Source organism: Echiichthys vipera (assembly GCF_963691815.1).
Source record: "Echiichthys vipera genome assembly, chromosome: 9".
Lineage (NCBI taxonomy): Eukaryota > Metazoa > Chordata > Actinopteri > Perciformes > Trachinidae > Echiichthys > Echiichthys vipera.
Window position 1 is genome coordinate 23,984,613 of NC_139834.1, and position 23,450 is coordinate 24,008,062.

A 23,450-nucleotide genomic window follows, 5' to 3' on the forward strand; every position below is an offset into this window, starting at 1 on the left:
AAATCACAAGGGAACCGATATCATAGCATAATATTAGTTTTGGCACTATTTCTGCACTTTGCATACCCTGTAAAACCGCAGAATCAGTCATCATCAGCCATTAATCCATCACATTCCTTATTCAAACATGTAACATGTGACAGCAACTCAATTCCAATAGGGTATGAACATTTAATGTTTTTTTTTGTTTTGTTTTTATTGGAAAAACTCAACCCATACAAAATAAAAGCAGAGTCCTGGAATATATTTCCTTTCTACAATATAGACTGTTAGTTATTAGAGACATTTTGGCATGATTTAAAACTACCGTGTCATTTGATCATTCATAATTTCAGTACAAATATGTAAGCAGGGATTTTAATGTAGATCTTTACCTGACTACCTGACATGGGTGTAACAGAAATTCTTTATTACAAGAACGTTTGCCTACCTCTACTCTGAGACTCATCATTACAAAACACACAACATAAGACTTATCTATGACGTATAGGGCCTCAGTCCTATTGTCATTTAGTCTCACTGTCACTGAGAAGGTCCCTTTGTGCCTTTACTCCACAAAGATGTCTTGATTTAATTAAAACACTTATTTTTCTGCAAATATCTGGCTCCAACTGAGGACAAACTGGATGATGATTAATTACATCTAGATTAATGTCTTAATTTGTTGTCTTGCCGTCTGTGTAGAATGATTTGTGTTCACATTCATCTTCACTGGTTGCTCTACTACATACATTATGGCAGACAATAGGTGTTACAAGCCAATAAGGGACAGTGTCAGGAGTACAGTATACCTTAAAAATTAGTTTGGTTTCACTTTTGTGTGACCTGACATCCAATTCACTCCACTTAAAATTCGCACCAAGGTAAAGTTTTGGGTAAAGGTTTTAGCCAACCTCAAGTCTTTGGTTTTCTGCAATATTGCAGAGTGGAGCACAGGCCTGTGTTTTAGAAATAACGTAGGCAATTCCAGCGCATGTTCAGGTTGTGGATGTGTCTTGTTCCGATGCTGGGTGTTTGTCATATTAGAGGACGCAGAAAATATGGAACGTTTAATGTTTTTAGCTTGTTTGAAGACATAGAAGGATTACTTTGATACTCAATGATAGTCATTTAATAATCTCTTTTACTGGTATTTACTGCAGCGTGAATGTATTTTCTTGAATTTGCAGTCAGCATAACACTCAAATCTCTTTCTGACGCTGATGTCATCGGTCAGTTGTGTCTCTGCCTCTCCAGCCTTTCCACCTGTCTCTCGGGTGTTACATTTGCTCCTCGCCCTCAGGTTATTAGTACTTGACACTGCAGCCAATGACGGACAGTTTTACAGGTCACACTGCATCACCAGCCAATTTCTGATGAGTTCTTAACAGGTTGCATGGCACAAACCATGAGTCTCATTATTCTGTGTGTCTGTAAGTCACATGAATCTTTCCAGCATGTGTTTCCATTGCATTCATATGATTATTACATCCTGGGAATATGTAAATAAATTCTTAGCTGTTCATAATGTTAGCTGAACTATTACCTAGAGACTGCTTGTATATTCGCTTTATATAACAGACTCTTGTCTTTTTTAATAACGCTTGTTTCTTGGATAAAAGGAGAATGCAATGAAAGACAAATAAAATGACTACACAGTAAGAACATGTATCCCGTTGTATTGCAATTTGAAAGAAAAAGAAAGGTTTGTACTCTGTCCCTTTGTTTCTTTGAAAAAGCTGAATGTCAGCAGCTGATCTGAATTGGGTCACTGTGGAAGTATGTAGCTTTCTCCCTTTATAGACCACACTTGAGCATTTCTTCTGTACATAGGTGCATTTTGAAGCTAATGAGAAACAAAAAAAGGCAGCAAACGTCAAATGGTTAAAATGATGAAAATTTTATCCGAGTGGATTTCTAAAAAGGTTGGAGATTTTTGTTTTTACCGACCGATGTAGCTTGTAAAACAAGATATTATAACTGCCTCCTGTTTGTCATTGAATTCACAAATAAATGTTTGTTGGAATTTAACATGGTTTGTTTCCTTGTCATTTTGTACTGAACTTGGGGAAAATGGCCTCTGTCATACTTCTTTCTTTTATTCCTATCCTCTCCTGTCATTCATAACAGATTAGTTGTTAAAGTCAAGAACTGGTCATTGTTTGGTAAAAAAGTTTAAAATGCCAAGCATGATTAAAGAGAGGAAAGGGGAGTATGAAAAAGAAGAAGAAAATAGACAGAAATTCTTAAGTAAGGACAAAGGAGAGGAAGAATGCTTGGGTATTTACAGTTATTCGCTGTAAAGTTGGCAGTTAAGTGAACATTAGAGCTAACAGGCTAACACTAACAGACTGAAAATGTAAGCATAACAGCCACATCTATCAAAAGGCTAACAATCACACATCAACGGGTCCTCCCTGGAGAGGGTGGACAGCTTCAAGTAACTTGGTGTCCACGTCACTGTAGGCCTTACCTGGGAGCTGCCCTCTCATCTTGTCACTTTATTTTATGTATTATGTTTTATGTATTCAAGCTCCACTGTAACCTCACAGGCCAGGCGAACGTCAAGACCTTGTTCAAAATGCTGAATGCACAACAGAAGTGGAAAATGATATGCTAGAATAAAATAATAGAGTTGTTTTTGAAAGCAAAATGCAAAAGTGGCTTTTCTGCCTGAGAGCTTTCCTGGCCTCTGGTGGCCATGAGGTGACGTTGGCAGTGGACAAGAACAAAAATGGATGACATATCACTGTGAAGTAACAAGTGGTAAACAAATATAATTTACTTAAAGCTAAAAGTCATCCCATTTTGCTTTTTAAAAACAACTCTATTATTTTATTTTAGCATATCATTTTTCTCTACTGTTGTGCATTCAGCATTTTCAACCAGGTCTTGAAGTCCACCTGTCTGAGTGAGGCCACGCCTTTGTTCAAGGGGGTTCTGCTTGTAGGCAGTAGGCCACTTCTCCAGGAACTTTGCCGAGGCAGCATCACCAAACATCTGCTCAATCTGCAGATCAAGATGGATTAAGTCAAGACTCGATGGTAAACATCATGGACTTTCACCATATTAAAGCCCTAACCCAGCTATCGTGGAACAGAAAAAAACAGTTTCAAGGCAAGGCAGTCAAAGATACCAGTCCCAATATGTCTAGGAATCTTGGAAACACCCATTCACTGGGTCATGAACCATCTTCTGGCAATAGGTGATGGTCTGCTTCATCTTGTCCTTAACAACTGCTTCGTCAGCTGTAGCACAGGATTGTGAATTTTCCTCTCTGCAGGGGTCTCTATCAGCTTTTAGACCACCTGTAATCGTGGTGGAACTTTTATTATTGGGTTTGTCTGCTCCAAAAAAAGGATGGCTACACATGAGGTTATGCCACCAGATGAGCATTATTAATTAATTAGATTCAGAAACAGGATTAATACTAAGACCGAGGAGAAGGTTCTTTCTAGGTGGCTCCTGCTTTGAAATACTGACCTTTGAATAGTGACCTTGTATATGTATGAAGGTTTATAATTCAGCAACAACAGAGGTTACAGACATGGGACCAGCCGTTATAGAGAAATATTCACCTCAGCAATCATATTCAACGACTGTGGGCGCCGTGTAAAGGTTCAAACTATAGCAACTATAATTGCACACATGACATTTTCTACATGACACCATTTTTTGAAATGTTCTTCAAGATTTAATGAAAAAAGCAATACTTTTTCTCCACGGTCCATCATATCTAGTAAATCTTCTTTGCCACATGACGTTTAACCCTTCCCATCTTTCTGATATGGTGAGAGCTTCCAGCAGTGGATGAGTGATGAGTGATGAGTGATGCGAGCGTGGAATTAACTCCAGAGGATGTGAGATGATTTGATTGTTGTGAATGAGTGCTTAGCAGGTTTCCATCCCACAACCCTCCTTACATTTGGCTCTACGGCTGAATCTCCCAGCAGATTATGATGTCACGGCAGAGTGGGAAGAGAATCAACCCTTCATCTAGGGATCACAGTCAGGATTAAGTGCATGTAGGTTGCAGTTTGTAGCCAGTGAATGCTCAGGAGCAGTAGAGTTCAGTTCAAGCAGTCCTGCTGGTGTCTCCCCTGCAGGAAAGGAAACTTTGGATTTTTGCTGTAGGAAGATGAAGCATGGCAAAAAGATAATGCGAGACATCTGAGGCCTGTTTTGCCTCATTTGGTAAGCTAAATGACTTGACTCCTGCAGCTGCTGTTTGTGAAAACAATGTTCATTACATGTCTTATCCAGCTAAACTTAAAAAAAGAAAGTCTTTGTCAGATGTCTTGAAAAATATGCTTGTCATTTATACTGAATTTCACTAATTTTTCAATGTTTTTACTAAATTCTAGGCTGCAACTGCGTCCTGTAACCTGGAGACAGGATGAAGGTGAGATGGACCATGCTGGGCATGGTTGTCTTCTTTCTGCTCTCCCTGGTTATGACCTTCTGCTTCATATGGCAGTATAGGATGCCAAAGTTGAAGACAGGTAAAGTTTATTAAGCCAACACTGATGTGCACTCTCAGACAACCCACACATAGACTTTTAAATGACATACAGTAAGACTAACCAACCTGGAACTAATTTTGGACCTGGGCCTTCCTTAGCCTCAGTGGTGTAATTGCTCGTTTACAGGAGCTGCAGCAGGATTACACAAAGCTGGAAATACTAGCGGCGGGATTACCAGCCTATTGACAGACAGGAGGAGGAGGGGCAAAGGTGTAGCTGAACAGTGCTGAATGTTTCAAGATAAAATAAAAACAGTCATACGTGACGTATGCAGATATAAATGTGAATTTGACTCAGTGTTCAAGATGTACTGTCCGTGTCAAACACACTGTGCCTGAACGAATCATGACAAGGAATCACTGAGTCACAATAGAAACAACTAGACTTTATAGCCTGGAAACCATGGGAAAATAAAAGCAGGTTGACATATTTACAGCGCTTAATAATTAACTGCACAATATGATTGTTTTACGGCTAGGGTGTACATGCTGGATTTGTTGTTGTAACAATAAAATGTATTCCCTACCTACCAATAATAGTATATATTATGTTTTAGCACCTTAATAGTAATACGTCTGCACTTATATATATTTTACAAACTTCAGAATACTGTTCTAGCGTAAGATTGTATTAGGTAATGTACTGTATTATTACTGTGATAATGTATTAGTATAGATAGCCATTAGATACCAGTAACACAGGCCCAGCAGAGTGTGTCATCACAATTAGAAAACTATCCTATGAATTGTGTTGCTAATGTACTCTTACTTGAAGTGAAACGTATTTATAAGCGTTTCAGTTGTGAGCCTAAAACAAAATTCCATTCACTTCCATTGTATTGAGGTTAAGGCAGAAGTCGCGGATATCTCAGAACATGGACACATAAAACTAAAACTTTATGCATAGAGGAATACACTAGCGATAGTTTTTTTTATTTTACAATTTAAGTGAACCAACCCTCTAACATGCTTATGTATTATGTGAAGATGTGTCATGACCTTTCTAGTTGTGTATCTGGCCCTTCTTTAAAAAGCAGAACCATTGCATTAAGCGCTTACTTGGGGGGATAAAGGCAGAGAACATTTATAGAGGAAAGAATTTGATTTACAAATAAGGGATAACCAAACAACAGTGATCTAAAGCTAGCAAGGCTATCACGATTCAGATCAGCATGATTTATTCAGACTGAAAACATGTAAAACATAAGCTGGACTGATCTGTGATGGGAAAGAAAAGCTCATCAATCAAAACCACAAAAGAGGGAAGCATGCAGTTCATTCTCTCTTATTCTCATTTCCTCTCTTTTCCTGAAAGTAAAATGCCGTGTTTAAATGTCAAATGCTTTATGCGAGTTGTTGGAAGGTATGTTTTGTTTCCCCTGCTTCAAGTCTTTGTTCTAAGATAATCAATCTCTGACTTTAGGATTGACCATTTGACCAATTTCTGCAAAACCCTACAACATCATTTTTAATTAGTCATCCACAGTCACAACTGGGACTTGCTAAAACTGTGCATCTCTGGTTGTACAATCGTTGTGCATGTATTCACAACAGTGGCAGAGAAGCTGTGTGTACATGTTTCATTCATGATAGGTCTACCTTTTTTTTCTCTTTTCCACAGAAACGGTGGTAAGACAAGCGACAGAAGAGGTGATGTGCCCTCTCTTCCCTGAGCCTGTGCCCCTCAAACATCCCATCACCTCGCTGAGGGTGGCCTTAGAAAAGGTGAATCTCTTTAAACTAATTTTTCTTATTCGTATAAAAATGTTTCACCATGTGTATATCCTGGAATGGTTAGTCTTACTGAGGTTTCTCCAAACAGATAGATGTTCTCCTCAGGTCGAGCGTTCACGCCACCAAGCTGCCAGCGATATCAGCCATTGTGGTTTTAAATGACTCTGTTTTGTGGAATGGAAACTTTGGCAAGAAGAACATAAGTGACCCATCCTCATCTGCACCCACTGAGTACACAGTGTACAGGTGAGATTTACAGTCGCTCACAGTGTGAAGAACATGCGTGGAAGAGATTAACATAAAATATGACAGAGATATGGCAAACAGGAAGTGGTGTTTGCCCAACTGCCAAATAGTAATAACACCAGTCCTAAAAGTTCAGCCAGTCCATAATATTAGCAACTTCATCTGAACAACAATAATCATTATCAGCTTATGTAACCTGCAGTCTAATTCTTCTATTGGATTGCACCTGATCTGAGGTTTAGAGTTAGAATTAGGATTAGACCTTTATGTTATTAAGTAGTGATCAATGAGACTGAACCACTCAGTAATTGAAGTGCTTAAATCTGATCTGGTCAACAGCAGTGGGAATGATATGTATTATTAAACCAGGATACATTTATTTAATCAATGGGAGTATGCATGGATATGTTACGCTCATTTTAATCACTGTGATTGCAGAATTGCGAGCCTCTCTAAGATCTTCCCCACACTGATGCTATACAAACTGTGGGAGGACGGCCTGGTGGACTCTCTAGACGACCCTCTGGAGAAGTACGCAGACAACTTCACCATTAAGGACCCGCTAAAGAAAAGTGGGGGACCAGCATCCTCATCAGTCAGGACCCTTGGTAGCCACTCTCCCGCACTCACCCTGCGCAGGATGGCCAGTCAGCTCTCTGGTAACCATGCACACCATTTTTTAATGTTTGTAATGATGTGGCGACCATCTTTGGTTAATCTACATTAAAGGATCCAACATCAAATAATTATGTAGCCTGGTTTCAGCTAACACCAACACCATTATCTCTGATTTGTTCAGTGATTAAAATAGCTCTGATGTTCGCAGTGGAGAGAAAATCAGGGCTTGACAGGCAGGATTATAAGAACAGGGATGTAATTTTAGTATATAATAATAATAATAAAGCTTGCAAGTTAACTTACTACATTACTACAGCACATTCATTCAGAAACACAAATATGCACCAAGCATGATGGCTTTCCACTTCTGAAACAACTTTTAAAAGGTTGTGAAAAACATTGAGACTACAAGAGAGAAACCTGAGTAATGATGAACTCTGTCGTGTGTGGTTGAGCATGTATGCGTTGTCAGAATGTTTGTGGTTGCAGGTGGCAATGGTCAGGGGACCCCTATTAAATGTTACACCGTTGGATGGCATGCTGGGTACAGCTGGCTCTCCTTACCTGGCTACAATACATTCAAGAACAGAGGAAGACAGAGAGACCAGACATGTTTCATTGTAGCAAACTTGAATGTTCCAAGCATCAGCTATGAAACTTTTGGATTGAATGCTTTCGTTTCTGGAAATACCCTTGTACCAAATAGCTTGCTGTTACCAAATGATGCGTATAGGCCTACTCCAGCATTGAGGGGACGCAACTGCATCATGGCAGGTGTATTGCTCAGGACCCAAGGAAGCGCAGTGTTTAATGCGAAGTTGTTTGAATGGGCATGTCTTGTGAAAGCTGCAATACTAGAGGCCATTAATAGGCCAGTACTGAACAGGCATGTTTTAATAGGCACTACACTAGTGTTTAGATTAGCTGTGTCCAGATATAGAGCTAATCAGCTCTGTGCACTCAGAATGAAGAGGAGGGATTAACAGAGGGGGAAGTCCTGCTGAGGACACAAACAAATCTATGAGAATCAGGTATCACAATTCATGCTAAGGAAAACATAAACGTATGTACATAATTGAATGGTAATCTATCTCATAGTTGTGAAGACATTTAATTTTAAACCATAAAAAATCACCCTCCTAATGGCACTAGAGGAAAAGTCAGAGGGTCACAGTCATCCATCATGTGACAATCCATCAAGTAGATGTTGAAATATTTCACTGTATAAGTTTGACCTTAATGATTGTGTTTTATGGCAAGTCAGAGACAACCAGTTATTAGGATTCATCCTGTAGGGACCTTGGAAGTCTTTCGTCCAAAGGGATCCACAAACCGGCTGAATAACTGACTAAATGTCTCCATGTGGATTTGCCCGACCCATTTCAGTGATTGACAAATACAGTACAACCAAACAACATGCTAGTGATGTATTTACTCTATTAAAACGAGCCACATCAGTGCCATTCAAATACTAACAAAAACACTGTACCACAAGTGCAAAGATAGTGTACTAATGAGCTTTCAAGTGAAGCTCTTCTGGCTGTATCCATACAACCTGGCTATTATAATAGGTACTTCTGCTTGTTTGCTTGCATGCACTCTTCTAATACATATTGACAGGATAATGGCCATTTTAAGTAGTGGGTTAAGTTCATACACAAATATAGCTTCTATGATATATTTTCATATATGGCTACAAAGTACAGTTCCTTCGTTAGAGCAGACAAATCATTCATGAATTCATGGACACAAATAGTCCACAGATTTAGTCACCAGTTTTGTTCACTAAGGTTTTCTAATATTTGTACAGGGTTACCCAGAAGATTACGCTCAACTAATCTCCTTTGGAGTGGAGACACAGAGGCAGCCCTTAATTTGTTACAGGATGATGTCCTCGTGGCAGATCCAGGCACTAAGTAAGACTCTGTTTCCTTCCTGTGTTGCTCTATTTTTTGACCATGGTAACTTTAGACCTGCTGAGTAGTGACGGCCAAATGAAGCTTCATGAACCATTTTCTTTATTTTCTGGGTCCAAGGGTTAAAAGCACACTGATTACCCATTCTATGAGCCTTTTTTCTTTAAACCAAGAATGCCATCTAGTAGGGTCAACAAATGCAATTAATGGTTCATGAAGCTGCATCTAGACATCACTACTTCTGAGCATTCCTATGATCTAATAGGAAAGAGGAGCCTGAAGTCTATGTATAAAACAAGTATCCTTTTGTTATCTTTTCCCTCAGATGCCACTACAGCAATGTTGCTTTTTCCTTACTGGCCAACGTCTTGGCCCAGAAGTTGACTGGCTCAGACTTTGAGAGTTGGGTATCAAACAGTGTTCTGGAACGGCTCAGCATGGAGGACACCGGTTTCAACTTAACTCCTGACATTAAGAGGCAGATGGCTGTGGGTGTGTACAGCAATGGCCAGCCGGCTCCTCTATACGACCTCGGTTGGTACCGACCTGCAGGCCAGATGTATTCCACAGCAGCTGACATGGCCAAGCTCATAATGGCTCTTCTAGGTGCTTACGGTGAGTCCCTGCTCCGCCAGGACACCCTGAACACTATGCTAACCCCGGTCTTCCGATGTCACAGCGGCTACTTTGCCAACTCCACTGGCACACCGTGGGAGATCAACGAGCAGTTCGGCTACGATGTGGTGAGAAAAGACGGCGACCTGGATGGTTATGCTGCCACCCTGTCTCTGGTGCCAAGGCTTAAACTGGGACTGGTGGTCCTGATGGCAGGGGTTCGGCCTGCAGACCAAGACCTTGTGAAGCAGGCCTACAGCTATCTAATCCCCGCTGTGGAGAGAGCTTTCAGGGATGCTCGACGAACTCTCAGACCGCCACCCGACCCAGCTCCATTTTTGGGCTTCTTTACTTACAGGAACATGACTTTCTATGAGATCAAGGTGGACTCAGACGGGGTGCTGGTCATGCAGCAATTTGGACCTCAGGTGGACACAGCTGTGCCGTCCAAGTACCGAACTATTCGACTGGATTACCTGCAGGACAGGGTGTTCAGGGTGGTGTTTGAGAGCCCGTACCCTTGCAAGCTTAAAGTCAACAGTGCCTCTGTCTCACTGGAGGCACAGGACAGACAGCTCTTTAACTTTTACCACTTCAACAAGAAAGGTGTGTCCCCTGGGTTTGATTCCCCAGGACTAAACACTTACAGGGTGACGAGGATAGCTGGCAAACCATACTTTACTGTATAAATACAGCAATTCAACTAAGAACAAGTTTGACACAGTAACTGGGGTGTTCTGTCATGGACAAATATAGTGGGAAACTTTAAATGGTAAACAGATGGCAGTTTCTTTTTCTTTTGTGATTAATCTGAACTTGTATTTTAATATTATTTATTTAACACTCCTAAGTGTGTAATACCAATCCTAGTATTTAGTCTTGTTAAAATCTTCAAAGGAATCTTTGAACTAGCACAAGAAAAGTAAAACTAATGACAGTTCTGTATAAATGTTTCCTTAGATGTGTTTGGTTAATGGATAGTATGACCGTATTTCTCTTCAACCTTTAAGTGCCTACAATGTGACCTAGAAAGAGGAAAAACACAACGGATTGAAATGTCAAGTGGTCAAGTTTTTCAAGAGTTAAATTTACCAGTGAAGCACATGAACATGCTATGAGCAATAAAGAGTTACAAGGTAATTTGCTAAATAAAACTCATATTGTATAAGTGAAGAAGAAGAATTCCTTTAATAGTCCCGCAAATGGGGAAATTCAATTTTCACTCTTTTATTTTTTCATATTACACACACAGGTTTGAAATACACACACATGCTGAGACAGGACTTATATACATGCAACCAATGGAGAGATGTTAGAGCGAGGGGGCTGCCAGTGACCGGCACCCCGAGCAGTTGGGGGTTCGGTGCCTAGCTCAACAGTACCTCGGCAGTGCCCAGCAGTTGAACTGGCACCTCTCCAGCCACCAGTCCACACTCCATTCATGGTCCACACAGGGACCCGAACCAGCAACCCTACGGGTCCCAGCCCAGTCACCTATGGACTGAGCTACTACCGCCCCAGTGTTTTTAAGGGTTAATTAAGTGTACGCTAAAAAACATGCTTTATTGTCATGGAATACTTTAATTTGTGGTTATCAATACACTGTGATTTTAGTGCTCGTACCGTAATCACCACCAACTTACAAATGTATTACTGTGGAATGTAATAGGTAGAAGCTAATGATTTAAACATTTTACATTTCAAAATGAAAACCTATTTAAATTGCATAGAAATGACTAACAAGAGATGGCCTTATAATATTAAGCTTTTATTATATACTTTGGACACTATAATATGAATTTGGGGGGCTTATTTGTTGACTTTTTCAACAAATTATGCTATTAATGCTTCAGACACATATCTTATGACTGATGAAAGCATTTTTTTGGATATGTTATATTTTGACATATTTTAACTTTTTTCGACATACCTTACGAAGCCTGAACCTATGTTACTTCCCTGTCAAAGGGGAGTTAGCTGTTATTGATGAGAAGCCACTTTATCATGAGTACAGTGCAGAGTAGTGTACACATAATAATCAGCAACATACCTATAAAACAATGAATACCTATCATTAGTCCTGTCATTTTTGGCACAGTTCGAGACAACAGTGCAGCTTTTATGGCATTATAAACAATGCCTGTTTATTATTAACTACCCTTTAGGCCTCACCCACGGTCTGTATGAGCCAAACCCTCTATAAATAGACTGAAGCAATATTGTGTGCAAAGCACGCCTGAGAGACACTCACAAAGGAACAAGAAGTTCATCACACATCAGAGAAAGCAGCAAGATGAAAACCGCCATCTGTGTGTTGGTCCTCCTCGTGGTTTTGTGCCAGTCCTCCAGCGCTGTGACTGTCAGGGTAAGAACACCTGAAACCTGGAAGGCCACAGCCTCAGCTGCTCAAATATCATTGAAGTTTCCTTGTGAATTCCCTGTAAATCATGAATAAGTCATGGAGCTTGGTTTAGACCTATTCTCTGAAATGTCTTGAGATAACTTTTGTCATGATTTGGCAGTATACATTATATAAAGTTGAATTTAATTGAATTTGTGGAATTCTGTCTACCACATATGTCATCTGGTCAAATGTCACAGCTGTTAGATTATATGTTCTTGTTATAGGAAGTCATATAACGTATTTCAGGTTGGCTTTCTCTGGCATTGACTCTGATGAGCACTTTTAGGAATTATTCTAAAGGTTAGTTTCTCAAATGAGGCCTCCACCTTTCCTATACATAATAAAATGTTGGTACCTGGATGTCTTCCACCTGTATGTGTTAAGTGATACTGTATATTGTTATAGATATTGTCTTATCTCATGTAAAAGGGTAAGGGTCGGGGTATACTCAATCAAAACTAGTTCATACCACATGTAAGGACGGCTGTGACTGAAATAGAGTGGCCATTGAAGAGAAGGTCGGTGATACGATCCATGGCCTCTGTAATCTACGTCCAAGTTTTGTTCCTGCTGAGCAGGTGGCACCTTACATGGTAGCCTCTGTCACCTGTTCATGATATCATGTGTGAATAGGTGAATGCTGGCATGTGGTGGGAAGTGCTTTGTGTGGTCAGCAAGACTAGAAAAGTGCTGCAAGGGTCTGTGTGATGTAAATTCCATCATCCTGTCGTCATCTGCCCACACCTTCAACTAACAAGATAACATTCCTTCTAGGAAGGAGACTTCCACTTCTCTCTGGAGTCAGTGAAGGCACTGGGGGCTCTGATGACTGGAGATGATGCATCAGCAGAGCAAGAGCTCCAGCTGGTGGAGGCCAAAGCAGCAGCTGTGTGTTCTCACCCCGCTCTGCCAGTAGATTTCAAACCTCTGTGTCTGAGGAAGGATGCTGGAGCATCTCTGGCCAGGCTTGGTAAAGTCCATTTTTTTAAAGAGAATTCTTTAATTGTCAGATTTCCAGTGGTAGAAAGGAAAATCGACCTTTTTTCAGCGGCAGTAAAATGTAATGTACACTGCAGCGATAATCCAAAAACATCATAGTCAAAAACTGGCATGCATAGTAGTAAGTGAATAGGTAAAATCAGTACAGTTTGCTGTTAATACTTTTTTGAATTCTTTGGGTTTTAATACAGGACTTTTACTTTTCACAGCTGATTCCAACATATACTTCCAAATTTTGATAAAGCTCTCAGGTAACCCAATATTTTAAAATATCCCCACAGATTCAGGGACAATCAGGGAGTGCATCAGAGAAGGGGAGGTGATTAGTCTGCAAATGCAATCATTGGCCCGGTGACAATCCGGCACCTACACCTTTCCACTCTGTGACGAGTGTAGCTCTGTGTGGAGTCCCACTCACACCTGAACACACACACAAGAAATAAAAGGAGGGCTTTATAACCCAATTCCATTCCACAAATTAGTTAGTTTGACGTGTTGTCTGACCACATCTAAAGGCAAATGTGTTAATAGCGGGTCTGAATGTCCACACTTTGTTTGAAGCATACTGAGTTTTCAAAGATGGTTATGTCTACCGTTCAGTCTGCCTATGCAACACTTCTACAGCAAGATATCTTGCCAAAATTGCATAGCATGTTCTGTTGATATTCATGGTCTCCAGTTAGTAATTTTTGATATTTCTGCTGATGTTTTTTTTTTTTTCCCCTTTTCAGCATCTGTGGCTGCCCACGCTGATGCCTGTGAGATCTGTGAATCTGTCGCCTGCACCGGCTGTTGAAAGGGAAACTCGCATTGTAGTGTCATCTTTTACAGAATGATATCTGATTTTTACTGTGTTAAAACAATTCATGAATGATATCTAAGACAACAAAAATAATCACTGGTATCTTTTAGACTTTGTTTTTTGATCGATTGATTGACTGATTGATTATACTGTGTTCTATAACTGCAGTTTGTTTTTTAAAACGCCAGAGGTGTCTCATTTCAACAGAGCACAATACATGTGACTGAATTTGTGTACATCTGGTTAAAGCTCTTAAATATTGTTTCATTGTTTGTTTTTGAAAGCTCAATAAAATATTTAAAAATCACAAAAAGGGATATCTTTCACAATTTCTTGAGAAACTTCCTGTGTATTTCAAAGCAGAGTTTTAATTGTGGTAAGGCTGAATGCTCAAAACAAACACTCTTAACATGGATTGGGTTCCAAACTCGATAACGTTGACTTAAAGGTGTTGCAGTTTCATTGGAATTGCACAGGCGATAGTTTCCTCCAAGGCCTGTGAAAGGAGGCTGAGATACCAAAAAACAAAACAAAAGTCTGAGCTTTGGGGTATGACAGATGCAGCTAAATCTGGTCTGCAGTCAAAGAGAGGCTCAATAGCTCGCACACTATCACAGAACATGAGTGTGATTGATTCATTCATCAGAGACGTCTGCGGTTGGACTTGGGTCGGAATATAATGTATAGAATATATGAACTTCAAAGCATCACAAGACATCTTTTGTAGTCTTCCCTGGATCTATGCCTCAACGCAATCTCTATGGGCTGTGCAGGCAGTTCCTTCGACCTCCTGGCTTGGTTTTTGCTCTTATATGCATTAACTGTGAGATCTTTTGTAGACAGGTGTGTGCCTTTCAAAATCACGTCCAATCACTTGAATCTACCACAGATGCCAATCAAGCTGAGGAAGGTACCACAGCTGAATTTCAAGTGTCACAGCAAAGGGTTTGCCTACTTATGTCAATGGGATGATTCAGATATTTCAGTTGTTTGCAAATATTTCCAAAATTCTGTATTGGCTTTGTCATTATGGGGCATTATGTGTATACTGTGGTAGGAACATTAATTCAAAATTGCTTAATCTATCTAATTTAGCTTCAGCAGGCTCGACTGCTGTTAAGAGTGTCTTTACAGGTCTCCCTAAAGGTCCATCAGACAGCTGCAGTTAATCCAGAACGCTGCTGCTCGAGTCCTCACTAAGACCAGTAAAGTAGATCATATCACTCTAGTCCTTAGATCTTTACACTTGCTTTCTGTCTGTCAAATAATTGGTTTCAAAATACATTTGTTGGTTTACAAAGCACTGAATGGTTTAGGACCAAAATACATTTCAGATCTTCTTCTCAGCTAGGAACCATCCAGACCTTTCAGATCCTCTGGGACAGGTCTGCTCTGTGTCCCCAGAGTTAAAACTAAACATGGAGAGGCAGCGTTCAGTTTTTATGCCCCATATATGTGGAACAAACTTCCAGAAAACTGCAGGTCTGTTGCAACTCTCAGTTCTTTTAAATCAAGACTGAATACTTCTCTATTTGCCGCTGCTTTTCGGTTTTAAAAATGACCTTTTATGAGTTTTAAATCTTTTAAATGTATATGTTTTATGTGTTATTTCTCCCAATTCTTATGTTTTATATGAAGCACTTTGAATTGCCTTGTTGAATTCATTCATTCATTCATCTTCAACCGTTTGTCCCTGTCGGGGTCGCGGGGGGGGGGGGGGGGGGGGCTGTAGCCGATCCCAGCTACACAAAGAAATTTGCCTTACCTTAAGCATACGGCGGCAACATAATGCACTGTAGGTTCTGAGATGTATTTGCCAGAGTAGTTTCTGACTGGGTTTCTATTTTTTGAGACAGAATATGAGCTGTGGTGTAACCTGGAATGTAGACATTGAGGCACTTCACACAAGAATTTATTGAAACGAATTCAACCTGAAGTCGAACAACTTTAATACAAACAAAAGCCATCTACAGTATCGTACAAACAGTTTGGACATTTTCATGCTTCAACAGGATTGCTGGCCATTATTGGTGCTACAGTAAGTGTCCCTACTTTGAGGGAAGCAAATGTCTTTATGAAATCCCATTTAGGCATGTCTGTGGATAGTATTCTCCAAGGAAACCCTGTCTGTCTTTGACTGTGGGCACACTTTCTCTCATGACCTGTGTTGTCTATGCTGCTCAGACGGGCCCATATTTGGTCTATATGTTTGCTTAAACATAAAATAGGTTTCTGAATATCACTCTAGAAGGACTGGGACAACACAATTAAATCACTCTTAAATAAATCTTAAACTTATTGATAATTCAATACATTTTAATCATTTCTTTTAATTGTTAGTTTACTCTTGATCCACTCAAAAGGACATTGTGCAGTTTGTGTTAGTGCCACTAGGGGGCGCAAAAGCACTTAATGACAATTATCACATTCACTAAGCCAGCAACTCAAGATTATGTATATAAAAGACATAATATTACTTTAAAATCATTCTCAGCTGTAATCGTTGTAGCATTGGAAAGTGTTTGTGGATTTATGATATCAGTGACAATGTGTCAGCAGGAAACACTTCATCTGAAGACTTTTTGCCAGTCATAACGATGATTGTAAGTGTAATCTAAAGTGCAGGGAGAGGTATATTTTACTGATGAAGGAGGGCGGCATTTCCCTTTAATGAAAACTCAAGGATATATGAAGGCAGAAGAGACTACATTTTCTGGATCATGATCTGGAATTTACCTGCAGAGATATAAAGAACAGAGTGAGAAGAAAGCAAGTGTTAGTCCACACTTAAGTCTTAGTCAAAACAAAACTTTGTCATTTAGCTTTTAAGTGGCAAATAGACAGATTTTCAGTTTTAATTATGAAGTAAATGTTGATTGTATGAGGTTCACACAGACGGCAAGAAATGATTACATCAGGAGAACTAATTACTTTTTCCCACTGAACAACACCTCCTGGGCTCAGCAAAGATAACAGAAAAGGTCTATGACAAAAGAAATCTTAACTCATGGTCCACTTGATACCTTACAGTTTCATAGCATTCCTGAGCAGAGGGAGTTTGTCTCTGGGAATTAAAAAAATACTCAACTCGCCGATGATAACTAAGATGTGGCTGAAAGCTCTTGAAAAAAGGTAAAGAATTAGAGTTAAGATTTTTCTTGTCTCTGATAGGATGATGGAAAAGTGATGAGGGTCTTACACGCAGGCATTACAGCCACCTCAGCAGTCACAATACTCTTCACTCCCACGTTGGACAGAGCTCCTCTCACCAGACCACAGGTGAAGGCCAGATACTGCAAAGAAACAAACATCTATCAACATCAGATGGTGGCATTGGCACTGGTATCATCTATACAAATCCTGATTGGTGTTTGTTTGCTCTGAGTATAGCAGCTGTCAAAAAAACACCTAAGTGCTCTGCTAAAAGACTGTAAACGGGCCGCATTGACCTCAGGGCACAAAAGAAAACAGCCAGTGGCACCAATGAATCAGACCGACTTTAAATGAGGTCAAACTGCATATGAAGGTGTTTTACTGATGCTGGAGAAGAAGAAATAGATTGTCCTGTACAGAAGTCACGATTACACAAACATTACATAAAACAATACAGGACACCATACACAATATTATAGGAAACCAAAGGGGAGCTGTGATGTAGGCGTCTTTCTTGATGTCATACACATATAACTTTAATGTAGGCTTACTGGTTTAATAAAACAAGAAATGTAATAAAAGAAAGTGATTTGACATCAAATGCTCAATATTAAAATAATAGGATTAGGAAGACAAAAATTAGATCAGGACACCTCTGCAACTGCAAGTTACAAAGGTTAACAAATAACCACGCTCTAACCACAGCGACTTCCTGGTTGGTCCAATATAGAAGTGCAAAGAACTGCAGTTCTCCGAGTGTCCACTAGGAGCAGGTTTCACAATAGAGCAATTTCTCATTGACCCCCATTTTAAACAGGCCGTTTTTACAGCATAATAAACCTATTTAAGGCCTGGTACAAAAAACATTCTAGTGTGTATGTTTAGGTCATATCTCCATGACAACACTGAGGGGGATGAATTGTTTTCTACCAGGCTAGTTTTTATTTTATTGGAGGTTAAAGTTTATGAATAATTAGGACTGTGGCCTCTTGAGTGACAGCTAGCCACTGGCCCTCACTTCGCCTCAGCAAGACAGACGTATCTCCATCCTCCCAACGTGGCATACATGTCCTTTTTTGGTAAGAAGAAACAAGGTGATGTCAAGGTCTGACAAGATGGCGACTCCCAAAGGCGAGGACGTTTGGATCAAGTTGAGAGAGGCTACTTACATTTTTTATACAGTGAAAATAACTGATAACCTGCAGGTGATATGGTTACAACCAGCCTCTCAACCGACACTGTGCACTGTTGCTAGATTTAAAAAGAATGTCAGAAGGTCAGTCTGGAGCCGGATCAGCTGCCTCACAAAAATGAACTCTGTTTGAGGGAGAAGAGAGCCTTATAGAACAGGAAGTCATAATAAGTAATGAAAATCACCTTTGGGGCATGTTCCAGATACTGTTTCCCAGCAGACAGCTGACTCAATAATCGGAACTTATTGTCCTGGAGAACATAGATGCCCTGAAACACATGACAACAGCATGAGCACCGACCGACATCAACACAGAATACAGCAGTACAGCTGGTGACAGAGGACAAGGCAGTCACAGCGCAGTGATGGCCTAAAGGTTAGAGAAGCAAGCCGGGAAGGATGTCAGTTCAATGCACTGGAGAAGCAGGATAAATCTGGGTGGAGAAATATACCTTCCTCATTACCAGGAGCAACACACACACCTAGGTGTGTATGTGATCAATAATAATTGCACTGATACTTGCATTTCACAGACACATGATGAAACCAGGGGCTGAGGATGTTGAAGATAACCTACTAATTAAAGTAACTCAGTGTTACCTGGTGATTGGTTCGAAGGTTGTCAATTTGTTTCTTGAACACACAGGTCCAGAAGTCTTTACAGACGAACTTCATGATGTCCAGCTCGTCTTTGAACCGTGCTGTGTCTTTTGTTAGTCTAGGGAAAAAGGAAAAGCGGTTCAATTGAAGCCTAGAAGCAATGGTTCTTCTCGCATGAGACCCAAATGTGTTAGCCCCACTTTTCAGCCCTGTCTGTGGCAATATATTTCAACGTCCTTCACTCTCTTTTTAAAAACAGCCAGTCACTTTAGGTATTTTATAAAACACAACTCAAACAGCAGGAAATTACGCATTTATTTGGGAACTATTTTCAACGATGGATTAAGCCACATTTGGCACCTTAGTAATTGGGGCAGTAGGGCGTGTATGTGGGGACTGAGTCAAAATAAACCAGTGTGTGTGTGTGTGTGTGTGTGTGTGTGTGTGTGTGTGTGTGTGTGTGTATATATATATGTGTGTGTGTGTGTGTGTGTGTGTGTGTGTGTGTGTGTGTGTGTGTGTGTGTGTGTGTGTGTGTATGTGTTTTATGGTACTTAAGGAACAAAAGTGTGCCTCATTGATGTGTTTTTAATAGTTTTTTGAACAACAATGGAGCTCTATGGCAAAATATATATATCACATATATTGATACACAGATACATTATTGTTGGTTTAAGCTCTGCACATGAGATTTGTTGACAAGAAGAAAAACATTGAATTTTAAAGTATTATTGTTTTACTGTTATTGTTTTGTATTGCCAACTGTTTCTATTGTTCCCTTTCAAAAGTGAACAACAAAGTAAATTAAATCCATAAATGTATTAAACAGTGAAGCTGTCTTCTCATTTTAGGTTAGGTTCGGTTCCTTATTGTCCCTAAAGGTATACTCGTTTACACACAAGTCGATTCTTTCTTTTCATGGCAGCATACATTTAAAAAGGCACAACACATGGACATCATATACAGATAACACACCATCTGCCCACGTAAACAAATAGACCCTCTTCCCACACATCCCCAGAACAACATATAGACAGCACATAGCAATGATTTACAGGTCTAAGGCATCCCTGTGTCTTTAACCCCACTGAGACAATGACAGCAGCACAGACTATGCGCAGCAGTGAGCTTGTTACCTCTCTATGAGCCCTTGGCCGACTCTGAACCCCATGTTCTCCAGTTTGGCGATATTTCTCCCATTCTCCTGAATGAAAGAATGAATGACAGCACAACTAATGAATAGCCACAGTTATAGACGGGGGAAAGTCAGTCTTGTCGACGCTCTCTTACCGTCTCTCCGTTTCCAGCTGACTTGTAAATGTACTGTATCACTTCGCTGTGTAAAAACTGAAAGGGAGCTTCGTCTGCCATTCTGCCACTTCCTCTAAAGACTTTGTTTCGGACTCTCAGCAGCTGGTTCACAGGGTCACTTACACCGAGACCGACAACATTTCATCCGCAGAGACAGCTGAGACACAAACACAGACCTGTGTACAGGTACAGGATCTTTATTAAGGAAACAAACACAAAACAAATGCTTCCTGCTGCTTCCGTGTTGCTCTTGTTCACCAGAGGAGCAGAAAGTGATTCTGCGCCGTCACCGCCGCCTGCTGGCCTGCTGGCCTGGAGGACCATAGATATAAAGAGTAGATGCCGCATCGAACGTTGGGCCGCGAGAAATGCGGCCGCCATCTTGGATCGGTCCTTCTCCCAGATAAGTTCTATGAGTGACTCGTTGAGCCTATGAGTTGAGCAGCAGAAGGAACAAGATGCCAGAGCACTGTGCAGCGTATTCCTGCTCTAATCTAATATTACAATATTACAATTCATAATCAGTACGGTACAGTACAATTTTAAACAATTATACATAAATCCATGCATTTTTGAATGTTACAGTGAGTCCCTCAGGCTGTGGCAGGTAGATAAATATTTAGCTGCCAGAGGAGCTGCTGTCCCTTATTTTATTATTATTATCTTGTCACAGTAGAGGCGTGGAGATTAGCCTCTGTGGGAATGTTAGTTAATTTACCCCCGGCCAGATGTGTGTGTGCAAGCCTGTGTGTGTGTGTGTGTGAGTGTGTGTGTGTGTGTGTGTGTGTGTGCCTGTGTAGATATGAAAGGAGAAGCAGGGAGGAGAGGGGTTGTCGTACATGTGGTCTAGTGTAAATGGTTGCACATTTCCAGCAGTAGGTCAGCGGAGGATGTGCTGGGGTTTCATGAGAGGAAGACACTTCAGAGACAGTTCATCTCAGGTCACCTCAGATATTCTCAGTTTTGTTTTTTTAAATATTGAACATGACATTGAGATGAATTATGAGATAATTTTTCATGTCATGTCACTTTTTTTTTTAAAGTTTAGACTATCAAAGGAGAAGTGGCAGAATCTGATCAATATCCTTTGCTGTTAAACTGTTTCATCAAACAGGAGCAACATGATGTGGGCTTTATTATAAAGAATGAATTAGAGATTTACGAGGCAAGCGTGAACATGTATTTCCACTCTGTGCCCGATATTCTCACAGCTGAACAAAATGTTCCATACATTTTTACTTGGTTCTCCACATCTCCACTTGAAAGCAGGACGAACGTCACATGTTTGTAAACCAGAACTGATGAGTCCAGGCTTTTTTAGTTCAGTTGTACCACAGAAGTTGAAACAGTATGAAAAGAAAAAATCATACATTTATTTAACTAAGGAAAAATCTTAAATGGTTTGTATAATTTAAAATGGATATTACTGAACTATGCCCCGTGTTTTTGTTTGCACATTAAATACAATTACTACATAATTAAAATATGTAATAAAGAAGACATTCACATAATTAGACCTTGCCTAAAAACAAAGGACACAGTCATTTTAGATACTATACAAAGTACTCCTACAACATCACCGTCTTTACCAATTAGAGCTACACTCAAATTGGTAACTGTGCAAGAACAAAACAGTGTGAAAATGATCGATTTAACAAAATTTTATATATATTTGTATACCACACACACTCGCTCAAATGTGGACCCTCCCTCTCCTCTCCACTACCACGACTATGCGACTGGCAGAGCATGGATCATTTCTGAATATTTATTAACATATAGGGTTCGGCTCTTGTTTTTTTTAGTGCTTTAAATGAAAGTGTGTCTGTTTGACTTGTATTTAGATGTGTCCAAAATGTCATCTCTCTCTCTCTGACCTAATTGTATTGATACTCTTGATTTATATGTATTTTAATTTTCTCTGAGTTTGTGTGTGTGTGTGTGTGTGTGCGTGCGTGTGTTTGTGTGTGTGCGTGCGTGTGTTTGTGTGTGTGTGTGTGTGTGAGAGAGAGAGAGAGAGAGAGAAAGAGAGAGAGAGACTGAGAGAGAGATGTATGTATTCATGTATGAAATATAGCCTATTAATACTCTATAAATGATTTCTCTTGTTGTGTTTATATTTATAGTGTTTGCAAAACACCTATCATACATCACATATATCATATATCAGAATATTCTATTACTGTTAATCCCGCTATGAATATTAAAATACGCTGAACCGTGTCCTGTCCTTACACTGAGTGGAGCGGGCGACCGATCCAAGATGGCGGCTCCACCGCTCGTCAGCGCCAATAGGCCCAACGTTCGATGCGGCATCTACTCTTTATATCTATGTGGAGGACTTCTTCTGCTTCTTCTTCTTCTGCTTCTTCTTCTTCTTCTTCTTCTTCTTTTTCTGCTGCTGCTGCTTCTGCTTCTGCCATAGACATATAAAGAGTAGATGCCGCATCGAACGTTGGGCCGCGAGAAATGCGGCCGCCATCTTGGATCGGTCATTCTCCCAGATCAGTTCTATGAGTGACTCGTTGAGCCTCTGAGTTGAGCAGCAGAAGGAACAAGATACCAGAGCACTGTGCAGCGTATTCCTGCTCTAATCTAATATTACAATATTACAATTCATAATCAGTACGGTACAGTACAATTTTAAACAATTATACATAAATCCATGCATTTTTGAATGTTATAGTGAGTCCCTCAGGCTGTGGCAGGTAGATAAATATTTAGCTGCCAGAGGAGCTGCTGTCCCTTATTTTATTATTATTATCTTGTCACAGTAGAGGCGTGGAGATTAGCCTCTGTGGGAATGTTAGTTAATTTACCCCCCGGCCAGATGTGTGAGTGTGTGTGTGTGTGTGTGTGTGTGCAAGCCTGTGTAGATATGAAAGGAGAAGCAGGGAGGAGAGGGGTTGTCGTACATGTGGTCTAGTGTAAATGGTTGCACATTTCCAGCAGTAGGTCAGCGGAGGATGTGCTGTGGTTTCATGAGAGGAAGACACTTCAGAGACAGTTAATCTCAGGTCACCTCAGATATTCTCAGTTTTGTTTTTTTAAATATTGAACATGACATTGAGATGAATTATGAGATAATTTTTCATGTCATGTCACTTTTTTTTTTAAAGTTTAGACTATCAAAGGAGAAGTGGCAGAATCTGATCAATATCCTTTGCTGTTAAACTGTTTCATCAAACAGGAGCAACATGATGTGGGCTTTATTATAAAGAATGAATTAGAGATTTAACATGTATTTCCACTCTGTGCCCGATATTCTCACAGCTGAACAAAATGTTCCACACATTTTCACTTGGTTCTCCACATCTCCACTTAAAGCAGGACGAACGTCACATGTTTGTAAAGCAGAA

The 23,450-nt window shown here is 40.1% G+C and overlaps 3 protein-coding genes across 3 annotated transcripts; 2 read left to right on the forward strand and 1 right to left on the reverse strand.

The window, feature by feature from the left end:
• Positions 1-4,375: 4,375 nt before the first annotated feature.
• LOC310951172 (putative beta-lactamase-like 1) lies at positions 4,376-10,319 on the forward strand (the record flags this gene model as incomplete). The annotated part of the gene is made up of 6 exons (XM_083919295.1): positions 4,376-4,481; positions 6,123-6,226; positions 6,324-6,481; positions 6,920-7,140; positions 8,910-9,015; positions 9,341-10,319. The coding sequence occupies 6 exons, from the start codon at positions 4,376-4,378 to the stop codon at positions 10,317-10,319; spliced, it is 1,674 nt and encodes a 557-aa protein (XP_083775421.1).
• Positions 10,320-11,923: 1,604 nt separating this feature from the next.
• Positions 11,924-13,829, forward strand: LOC310951359 (guanylate cyclase activator 2B-like; the record flags this gene model as incomplete). The annotated part of the gene is made up of 3 exons (XM_083919553.1): positions 11,924-11,995; positions 12,809-13,004; positions 13,765-13,829. 3 exons carry the CDS (start codon positions 11,924-11,926, stop codon positions 13,827-13,829), a joined length of 333 nt encoding a protein of 110 aa, XP_083775679.1.
• Positions 13,830-15,760: 1,931 nt separating this feature from the next.
• Positions 15,761-20,343, reverse strand: trappc6b (trafficking protein particle complex subunit 6B). The gene is made up of 6 exons (XM_083920212.1): positions 20,071-20,343; positions 19,917-19,984; positions 18,781-18,898; positions 18,366-18,449; positions 17,035-17,128; positions 15,761-16,571 (listed from the first exon to the last, which is right to left on the reverse strand). The coding sequence occupies exons 1-6, from the start codon at positions 20,149-20,151 to the stop codon at positions 16,540-16,542; spliced, it is 477 nt and encodes a 158-aa protein (XP_083776338.1). The 5' UTR covers positions 20,152-20,343; the 3' UTR covers positions 15,761-16,539.
• Positions 20,344-23,450: the final 3,107 nt, after the last annotated feature.